Below are 11193 nucleotides of genomic sequence, written 5' to 3'. Positions count from 1 at the left end.
TCCAAGCCACACATGGCTGGACACACGCCTCTAACCAATCAGGGCATTGTGCGAACTTCCGCAGAATACTGTCAGAGCCCTTTATACGTTGACAGTTGTTCTCTTCTGTTCCGAACTTTTCCTGCTAGAACTAGTGCCGCTTACCAAATGCTCTTCCCCAATGCTGTCAGCATTGCTGGCTAGCATTTGCTGCCGCGCGTCACCAGGACACGCTTGCCCTCCAAAGACAAGATCCACAAGCGACTGATATCAAGCTTTATTTTTGGTGCTTTTATTTTATTTTATGTTTTGAGCAACTTCCCGCGGATATGGCAGGAAGACAGCTCAATATTAACGGCACTCCACTCCACTCTACTTTGGAACTTACCGGAACTGTGTAACGAAGGACGAAACACATCTAAGCCAAACGTATCAAACAAGCTCCTACTTGCGAAAATGTAAGGTATTTAATTGGATACTGAACAGCAATAAAATCTGTAATACCGCCAATGATGAATTACCAATTTTATTTGCAAAATCGTGCCATTCACAGTGCATGCACGTGCTTTCATGACCGGCTGCTGAGAAAAAAAAACTGTAGCCTGCGTGTAATGTGAACATGAAAACTATGTAGGTAAGAAGTAAGTTTACATCAGCGGTCATGCCAGCCGCTTATGTAGGAAGACAGCTTTTCTGCTGCAGTTGGGCCGGTGCAAAACAATTAGACGAAATTTTGATTAAAACACGAAGTCTCGATAATTTGTGGTTTCTTCCTGGGTGGTGGTTTGGACTCCAGGTGCCCGCGTGCTCGTGAATTGTGTCGACCGTTCTGTAGTAGTCTGAACCTGCTTCCGCGTAGACCGAACACCATATATCGTTGAAAGTTTGTCGGAGTTACCGTGGTCGTAATAGTTCGTCGTGCCATCTGTGTCGTGTGCAGTTGCTTCCTGTGTGGTGGTTTGGAGCACATGTGCTCGCGTGCTGCCGAATTGCGTCTCAGACATGGCTTCCTCTTTCGGCAATCTGGTACTTGTGTACTGCTTTCTCGCTGTTACCCATTGTCTTGTAGTAGATTTCAATTCTGGGTGCTGTGAACCTATAGGTGTCGTGACTGTCGAGAACTGGTTTCCCGGCGTGGCTGTGGAAGTACTTGCAGTCTGCGTCGTCACTGTTACCTTTTCCCTCTCAGTAGATGTGAATTCTGGGTGTTGTGAAACTTCAGGTATCCTTGTCGTCGTATACGTGTTCCGCCGCAATGTTGTGGTCTGGACCTGCTTTCGCGTAGGCCTAACATCGTATATCGTTGAATGTTTTTGCTTGTCGGAGTTGCCATCGTCAGAAAAGTTCGTCGTGCCTTTTGTGTCGCGTGTAATTGTTTCTTTGGTGGTGGGTTCGAACCCAGGTGCTCGCGTGCTCGTGAATTGCGTCTCAGATGTGGCTATCGTTTTCGGTAATCTGGTACTTGTATGTTGCTTCCTCGCTGTTACCCATTGTCTTCCAGTGGGTGTAGATTCTGAGTGCTCCGAAACTGCAGGTGTCGCGATAGTCGAGGCCTGGTTGCCATGCGTGGCTGTGGAGGAACTTGCAGACTGCCTCGTGGCTGTTACCTTTTCCCTCTCAGTAGATGTCAAATCTGGGTGTTGTGAAACTTCGGGTATCCTGGTGGTCGCGTACTTGTTCCCCTGCGTGGCTGTCAAAGGTGTTCGCTGAGTCGTGGTCATTGAGGAGATCACAGATGTCCTGGTTGTTGTTCCTGCTGTACTTGGTACACTGGTTGTTGCTTCCTTGGGGACCGGTTTTGCAGTTGTAGGAGGCAGATTATCCACGCAATATCCTTGGTAGCACACCCCAAATCTGTTGATCTTAATCTGGAAGAAAGAACGTGAGTTAGAGTCTTGTATTTTCCGGAACCGTGCCCTGCTACCATGCTAAACGGTACGGAAGTTTGCTATTGTGAATACTAGAGGACTCAGTGATGAGTCGACCGCGAAGGATCCACTCAGAGTGAACGAATCATCGGAGTGAATCCTGAGAACCCATTCTCGCAAACTCTCGTTCAGTCCTCCATGGTTCCCTTCCCAGTCCCGCGAGAAACAGCGACACCCATCGTTACCAATTCGTACGAATCCAAAGCGCCCCCCCCCCCCCCCACACACACGCAGCCACGGTCGAGGGAAGAACCAAAAACATTCGTTCTTCTGGCTTTCCCGTTCCCTCACGCCCCGCATTGGACGAATCAACACTGCACTATTCTGGTGCGGGCGCCATCTCTTGACATTCCTCCCAAGCTCGAACGCATAGCTGTCTCTCCACGTGCTCCATATGCGTGGTTCACACTACAACTTCTCTCCGTTGCGGTTACAGTGCGGATCCAGTGCGGAGGCGGCTGTCGTACGACACGCTGTTCAGACATATGCGTTCTTGATACGTCAAACGCTTGTGGTTGACCAGTCACGTCTCCACTCCACCACGTCTCCATTCCACAGGCAGCCATGAACGGGCAACGTGATGTGGTCGGCGAAACTTTGAATCTCTGAATGAATCTCTGTACTCGGCTCGGCGTGGGTCATAGAGCCACGGGTATTTCTCGACCTCTGAAATTAGAGCTTCTTGTTTTGCCAACGTGCTTTCACCGGAGGCAGCCATGTTGGAAAAGCACGCGACAGCACAGCAGTGATGCGCTTGCGCGGAGCGCGTTCGCTCATTGGTCAGCTGCATCTCCGGAGGTAGCCCGTACCGCATGGACTTCGGTCGAGCTCAACTCTTGCGGTGCGTGTGCTTTTCGGAGTGTCGTGCTTCGTTGTCATGGCAATTGTGTCGCGCCGCATCCGTAACGCATGAAAATGCAACAGTGTGAACCAGGCATTACTGCTTCCACGCGGAGCTGCGCCGTCCGAGATTGGCCGAGACCCCGGTTACCGGCCCCAAGCAGCACACAATATTATTCCAATATTGGCACGATCCCGGTTTCATTGGGCATAAGGAGGCCCAATCAAGTCAATTAAGAGCCAATAAATGGCGGTTTATTGGCTCTATTGGTGTTATCTTGGCTCATCCGCAAGCATGCAAAACTTAACAAATCAAGTGCATCGTGTTAGAAAATGACCCCGAATACCATTGTTATTGAAGTTTGAAGCCATGTCGCCCATATAATTACGTTCTGGAATTGGTCACTGAACAATGGCGCTTAACTGGTGTTACACTGGTTTGCTATGAAACAAAGTGCTAATGTAGCTAGCTTCCAACCTTCCACCTTCATTGGCACTCCATTGGTAATCATGGGTGGAGCATGGCTGTACTTTAATATTCCATTGATATTCTATTGATAAAATTTAACTTGTGCTCCCGCGAAATATTCCTGCAACAAATATTTCTTATTTGTACGGTCGATATACTGATAATTTTAAAATGACTTACAAAAATTATTGGTTTTATGGGCGGCGAGGCAGATAACGACAGTGGAACCGGAACTTCAAATAATAATAAATAAATCAATACTCGATAGGGATGAATTCTGCAGCTGTACGTTTGGCGCCTTGAGTTAATTACAGATTCATTGTAAGTTGCTAAGACGTGCGTCCCTCACCGTTACAGGAGAGTTACGCTCCCTTTTACTGCAGGTGCGGGTTGTGTGTACAATTTGCTGACTTTGCCAATGATTCTGGCTGTTGCGGCGACGCTTCCCAAAAAGGCTGGTGAGGGCATATGCTTTCTATGATGGGTAGTTCTGCGGGACTACTCGGATGCCAGAGCAAGCGGGATCTTACGATCCCACCATCGCGTGCCACCGATGGCAATTTTAGTATCTACACATAAATATAACAAAATAATTTAAAGCAAAAATAGTGATTTCTAATGTGATGGTGGTGAAAGGGCTTGCCGTTGTCGGCCTCACGTAAGTGGGCAACGTCACGACTGACGCCCTGGGGAAATGTGCGTCCTGGGCCGACTTCTAGGGGAACTGTGCCGACATATGTCTGAAAGCGACTGAGGAAAACCCAGGAAAAACCCCAGACAGCACAGCCGGCACCGGGATTCGAACCCGAGTACCTCCCAGTCTCGACGTGACATGGCCAGCACGCTAACCACTGAGCCACGGGAGCTGGTTTCTAATGTGATGCGTTCCTGTTGCCGTGCTACATATTAAAACCAATGAAAATTAGACTGGTGTTGCAGTTACTATACCCAGGCAGCACAAACCCTCGGGAAATGAATGGGAACGCAATGGGAGCTTCGGCTCCTGAACGGGCGATAGTGCCCGACTGGTTCCCAGCGGTGTGGGAACTGAGGAGGTAGAACATAAGAGAAGATGAGGTAGTCCCCCGATGGTGCCCTGATCATTTCTCGCTCTGGTCTCCTTTTGGTCATGTAAACAATAATATAGGATCGCTCCCCGATGCTGCTCTGATCATTTCCCGGTCTGGACTGACCTTGGTCATGTGACCAAAACATAGGATCGCTCCCCCATGCTGATCTGGGGCCCTGTCCTGGTCAAAGTAATCGACCTCGATTACTTTAAATCTCTTCTGTCATTGGTGCACATTCGAAAAAGGCGTGAATATTAAAAGTGGTTGACATCTTTTACCAACGAATGGCCCAACGTGTTATCTTGGAAAGCGACCCGCCTTGTCGGTGTTTCCTCCTGAGAACCCGAAGGCCACACCTGTGATCTGCCCGCCCTGCCTTGTTGCTTCGGTTCTTTGGTGTCGGAAACGGAAAACTCTACCGGCGTAAGACTGAATTTCGTGGAAAATGCGCGGAAAAGCACGCTCGTAATTTCCTTTTTTGCCGTTTGTCATTTTTCATGACGCACAGGTGTGCAAGACGGCAATGTTTGTGTGACACCGTGATTGTACTTGGCATTTATAATGCGGCATGTGCCCGTGAGATGGCGCTGATGGCAGCCAATAAAGCGATAAACCGCGAAGGATCATGCAAAGGGTCGAACGGACAGTGTGGCGCGAGCCGTAAACGCGTTTATGAGAAAGTGGTTCGCGTTTTAAATCTTGAGCTTTATTTATGGGCTTTTCTTTATCTTTTTCTGTGTGTACGTGTGCTCGATATGCGAAATGATAAGCCGCATTTCAATGTGCTTTTTTTGCTCGTGAGCTGTGCACCCTTAAAAATGAACTTCACCACATGGCACGCTCCTAGCCAACCATCACCCCGAATGACAACGTTCTTGCCCTAGATTTGTTGAAAACGGGAGGAGGAGCCTATTTTGTGCCATTATGCACGGCACAAAATAGGCTCCTCCTCCCGTTTTCAACAAATCAGGGGCGAGAACGTTGTCATTCGGGATGGTGGTTGGCTAGGAGCGTGCTATGTGGTGAAGTTCATTTTTAAGAGTGTGGGGGTGGCAATGGTACCGCACATGAGCGTTGATAACAAACAGTGAACTTTGACGGATGAGTGATTTGTGTGCACACCGCTATGTTGCAATAACGTTGATTGTACGACGGCTCTGACGACGCTTCGAAAAGCGCGCCACTTTCACATATACGAGACCGCGATCGGCGCAGAGAGGCTCCATGGAGCGAATTTTTTGCAACGAAGTTCGCGCGGCAGACTGCCACGCGCGTTCCGCCGCCAGTTGTTCGCCGGCACCAGCTCCATGGGGCGAAAAACCAGCGGACGGCTTCGGGAATCATGCTGTGATGTCACTGTTGCCAGGGTATAAGGTGAAAGCTTAGTGAAATCAGTTGGTCGAAAAAGTGCATTTAATGTCACAAATTTTGCAACTAAATCCAACAACTGTCTGAAAAGATACGGCCAGTAACGTACCGAAAGGCATATTCACTACTGCGAAAGGAAAACATGTTTCTTGGCAAAGAATGCCTCACGTTCTAACGATGCAGTTGACGAAACAGCGAGCAGACGACAGCACCCAGTTGCAAGAAGAGGACGATGACGATGATTCACGAGAGCAGACGACCACGTGCAGGCGATCTGGCATAGATTCGTAGCGGAAGAGCACTTTGATTGGTTCATCTGCAGTTGACGCTTCCGGAATCGCGGACGCTGGGCGAAGATATCTGGCATGGGCAGATCGGCGGCGGACGCTTACATTTTTGACGCCTCGCGCAGGGCGTCCGACGCTGAGCGAAGTTCGCAGCTTTTTCGCTGTACATTCGCTCCATGGAGGTTGCCCTTTACGCGGTGAAGCGCGTTGTGCAGCGTTGCTTTTCTATCATTATTAAACAAAAAACGAAGAAAGATATGAATTTTTTGTTGGTGACGAGCATACAGATTTTATGCAGATTTTAAGCCATTCATCGAGTGGTAAGTGCTATTTCTTTTTGTGGTGTTCCTCGCATTGATAAACGTTACTCATAGATGCTTTTCAACATGAGTGACACCGTTCGAGAAGGCTTCTCTCGAAACTTAGCAGCGCAGCATCGCATAGTTTCGATTTCAGTGATTCATTGTGGTTTATGCGTTGCTTTTAGGATAACGGACTCCGTTTTGGTGAAAATATGGTTCAGTGAAGTGTGGAATCGTATGTATTGTGTATTTGACATCAAACGAATATAATCATTTCCCAGGACGACTGCGTGCTGCAGCTGTGCTTTCCATCTCCTGCGTGCGTACAAAACTGGAATGCTGGGGGACTTCAGCTCAAGGTTCGTTTTTGTAGTCATTCTAAATAAAAAGAAAAGAAAAAAGGAACCTCCGAAGTGAATAAATTATTCCGCTTTAATCCGTTTGCGTAATGTGATCGACGCATGATATGTCAATTTGTTTGAAACTGTCAGTGAATGAAAGCTATCCTGATCTTTCATTCAGAATGTCATGCTGGACCACTACCAGAGCGTGCTTAAAGAAATCAATGCCTTGATGAAGGTATCACAGAAGTGCCCACCACCAGATCTTTGCCTCAGAGCCAGTGATGATGGTCAAGATTTTTCTAGCGGATCTTAATAAAATAAACATGGATTTTGCGCGTGTATTTCTCAAAAAGGTCCCACTTGATTTCGTATATATTTTGCCAGGAAATGGCCCGATGTTAGGCCTTTCATCTAACGCAAAAACTTCTTCTCCAAAGGCGTATACTGCTGATTAGCGCGTTAAAACGCGGCCCCACTGCGTACGAACGTGTCGGAGATATCTACAGCCAGAGCAAGAAGCGTCGAAGTTTGAACAAAACTGCGCGACAGAACATGTTCGCCGCTTTTTATACGATACACTGTTGCACCTGTGCGCCTAAATTTGCGCTCGGAGTGCTGGCAGGTAGGTATACTAAAGCACAAAAAATTGCACTACGATATCTTTTAAAACTCAGGATGTATACACGTGAAAACACGGCATAATTGCAACCATCGAATTCAGGACTGGATTTCTCGAGTTTTTGTACGGAAAGTATTCTAATGATTAATTTTACCAATGTTGATCAACATCTGCGATGAGCGTCTAAATATATATAAAAAATCATGAAAATTCAGGAGGTCCATGGGACCTCCCTGTCTGAGCTAACGTGGAACTGGCCTACAATTATGTTCTGGCTAACCTTTTTAGTGACTTCCATCTTTCAACAGTGTAACTTAACTGGCAACGAGTTCCAACTTCTATCTCTGTTCCATATAACCTGTGTTAAGTGAATATTTGTGCAGTAAATAGTACATATGCGGGACTGGTGGTTATATACTTTCAATGTAACACTCTTATTTTTTTTTCATTGCTGGTGGCATTAAAGAACCTATGTATCTTGTGACTGTGATGCAATAAAGAGTTTTCTACAATGACATATTGATTTTGTTTTTAAAAATCGCGCAAATTAACTCTTGTTTGGGGTGTAGGAGGTACCCGTAAGTGTGCATTGGCTGCACCTCGGGAAATCGTTGGGGTACGATACAGGCTGCCGATAACGGACCATTAACGTCTCCGTGTTGCAAACCGTATGCCGGACCATGGTCGGGAGCTGACCCGGTCCGGTCGGTCGCCGCCGGCGCACCGACGTTGGTTCGTCGCGCTGTGCTGCCTGAGTAGCTACAGGTCATTCATATTTTTCATTGGCTCACCACTGGCTTGCAACATTGGACCAATATTGGCAGTTTCATTGGCGCAATATCGGACCGAGTTGCACGGCCAATATTGGACCAATGAAACACATATTGGCTGCCAATATTGGACCGATATTGAACCAATGATGGTGTGCTGCTTCGGGCATGAGACGGGGAACCGAACTCAGGCGAAGAGTCAAACGAATCGAAGAACCAGAGAGAACCATATTCATTCACGAAGAGTTGGAGGAGTCGGGGAACCATTGATTCCCGAACTAATTCGATGAGTCGGGGAACCCATCGCTCCCAAACAGCTCACCGACTCAACATTTTTCAGCCTCTTCCTGCGGAGAACCCATTCCTTCTCCCGTTTACTGGTTTACAAGTTTTTCGGTTGTCTGCCCTTCTCGTTCGGAATGTTAGCGTTGGTTCACTTCGGCGCGTTCAGGTCGAGCTTTGTGGCGGGCGTCGTATACGTGGAAATCGTCAGAAAAGTTTCTTTTGTGAATTTTTGTTTATATTTGTTTTATTTAGCCAGTGGAAATGCCGGCGATCACACCCGTTATTTTTGCGTGGTATCTGCAGCCCCGGTCCACAGAATACGGTTAATAGTTGATGTGTTTATGATAATCAGGCATCATGAGAACCGTTTCCGGCAGAGTACTCGGAATTAGCAAAAATAATTTCATGCTCTCTTTCATTAAAATAGGTTCGAGAATTAGCCAATTAACTTGTTATTGATGAAATAAGCGGCTGGTTTCAACTGCAGAGTCAGTTGAAACGTCCAGCCTGCTTCGAAGTTGGCGCCACAATGGCTAGGTACATCCAGGGGCTCCGCATGTGAAAAAGAACGAAAACTAGTAACGTCACAGGGTCACATGATCCAGTGACGTAGCTGACTCATGAACGAATGACGTGATGTGATCGGAACGAACCGTTCAACCGGGTCCAATAAAAACAAAACGGGTTTCCTACCACTATAAGTGTCCCATACAAGAGTGCCCCGTCCAATCATCGCATGCGCAATAGTAGATATTATAGAGTAGAACAAGTAGGGACTTAAATGTCTGCGATGCTAATGGGCTTCCTTGGTTGCTGCGTGTCTTTACGCATGCTGCGAACACAAAGGAAAAGTGGTTTGCCAAGAAGCAGCACTATCTGAACACTGAGCTATATACGATACCACATTCAAGCAGGAACTATGAACAAGGACGTTAGACGTAACCTACAAAGAGCATCGCCAGTTGCAGGATTAACAAAGAGCTCAATCTTTTTATGCTAAACTCGAGCATTCGCAGGTAAGCATTCGATTAAGTGTTTTCAGGAGTGTCCACAAAACCTACGTGAGTACAACATGTGTGCGTGAACTCCTCTAAATGCAGAGTTTTTGAACTATAATGAATCTGTAATACCTATACTATAACACTTCTAACATAGTTCTGGCCCATATTTTGCCCATTTCCGTCCGTGACAAAATTTACGAAAGGTAAACGCGTTTAAGAAGCCCGTCCGTGTGATTTGGCCATGTGGAGGACGTCGTAGGCTTCTACTGAGCATCGCATCTGAAGGGAAGACTGTGCGGCTCAACAATATAATGCGCATGATGCGAATATATCAGATTGTGTTTCTTCCCAGGATGCCCAGAACGATGGACTAAGATGTGTCCTAAAGTGATACTTTTCTGAAACGAACAACGAAGTGACATTCAGGATCCTTTGACTGAATCAATCCATCGCTTCAAACCCGCTTCATTAATGAAGTACTCTTCTCCGAATTCACTCTGTTTTCGCTGCGCGGTGTATGATCACTGCGCAATCAAAGTGAGTGAAACGCACGAGGAAAGCAGACATTCGTATGGCCTGATCTGCTCCCGTGACGTCAGCAGGTCATGACGTCCGCAGGTCGGGACTGCAACCGACAGGGAGTGACGTTCGACTTTTCTGGTTCGAGTTTGGGTTTTGTAGAGGTTGTCCACATAAGAGGCCAAGATAAGAGGTCATCTTGTTTGTTGCACATCATGCCGCTGCTTAAAACATGCGATTTATCGAGGCTCTCTCACTGCTCCTTCAGAGCAAAACGGAAACTATTCCTGCAGTTTCTTGGTTCTGATTGCCATCAAATACCGACACAACACGCAGGACAGAGCGCAGCAGCAGTGACGTCATGAGTGTGTATTCGACATATCGTTTATATCATATTCATATTATTAACGAAGGATGTTACTTACGATACATGGGGTGCCATCATCTTCTACGCCGTAGTTTCTTATGGACCATGCACATCGGTAATGGCAGTGCAGCGCCCGACCGCCGAAAAACTATGTAATAAAAGAAAACATGTCTAATAATTTATTCTCTCTTCTTGTGCATTGGTAACAGTGCTATAGAACACGATGACATCTTTCAATCACCCCGGTGGACTGGGGCCAATTACATGGTCGATTACGGCCTACCCTGCGTGCAATTCGGCGGCGACGTTTTGATGTTACGCAGCCCGTGTGGCAGGGATGGGCAGTAATAGTAATACTTTGTATTATAATACTATTACTGTAATACTTTTGAGTATTTGTGTTATGTATTATAATACTCATTTTTGAAATGTATTTGTATCTGTATTATAATACACAAAACGAGGTATTACATATATTATAATACTTTTGAAGGTGTAATACTTTCCCAGAGGTCGTAAGTTCGACCTGCAAAGTGTCACCAGTGCACTTTATCAGTAATTTTTCGTGTCCCACAAACATTTGAACGCGAACAAGGCTGCTATTACAGTGTTTCCTTGCCCCAAATTATCCCAAAGGCAGTGACTTTGGGGCCAGTGGTTACTGGAGGTTTCCTCGCATTCCTTCCACTTCAGAATCCGTGCGGATGAGTCATACAAGTGCAAGCCCTTTGTCTTATGAAAGAGTTTGTCCTGTGCACCCAGTTACCCCTGTATGGCGGTTGCACTATGGACAGTCATAGGTTTTTGAACGGCCCATATTTTATCGTCCAGAGTGGATGAAATCAGGGCTCTGCCACAGTGAGAGCAAGTTGTTCACTGCGATCGAATTGATCAGCGCTATCTGATCTTATTCGGAAAGATCAGGCCATGTGCAAAAATGTAAGCGTGAATAAAACGTCATTGGAGAATGATTGTCTCAGTAAGTAATGGGCATATACCTAAGTAATTCTTCTCTTCTTTTCCTTTCTTTCTCCCCAAGTTAAGT

General features: G+C 46.6%; 1 protein-coding gene across 2 annotated transcripts in view; it reads right to left on the bottom strand.

Moving 5' to 3' along the window:
- Positions 1-489: 489 nt before the first annotated feature.
- Positions 490-11193, bottom strand: part of LOC135388301 (mucin-5AC-like) — a 78664-nt gene continuing 67960 nt past the window's right edge. For both annotated transcript variants that reach the window (XM_064617763.1, XM_064617762.1), the window contains exons 3-4: positions 10207-10296; positions 490-1847 (exon numbers count right to left, since the gene is read on the bottom strand). In XM_064617763.1, the coding sequence (XP_064473833.1) occupies positions 717-1847; positions 10207-10296 (1221 nt within the window). In that variant the 3' untranslated portion in view covers positions 490-716. The remainder of the gene's footprint in view (positions 1848-10206; positions 10297-11193) is intronic.

The sequence above is a fragment of the Ornithodoros turicata genome, chromosome 3, assembly GCF_037126465.1.
Source record: "Ornithodoros turicata isolate Travis chromosome 3, ASM3712646v1, whole genome shotgun sequence".
Classification (NCBI taxonomy): domain Eukaryota; kingdom Metazoa; phylum Arthropoda; class Arachnida; order Ixodida; family Argasidae; genus Ornithodoros; species Ornithodoros turicata.
The sequence above is the reverse complement of the archived record's forward strand: the minus strand, read 5'-3'. Positions and strand labels throughout refer to the sequence as shown.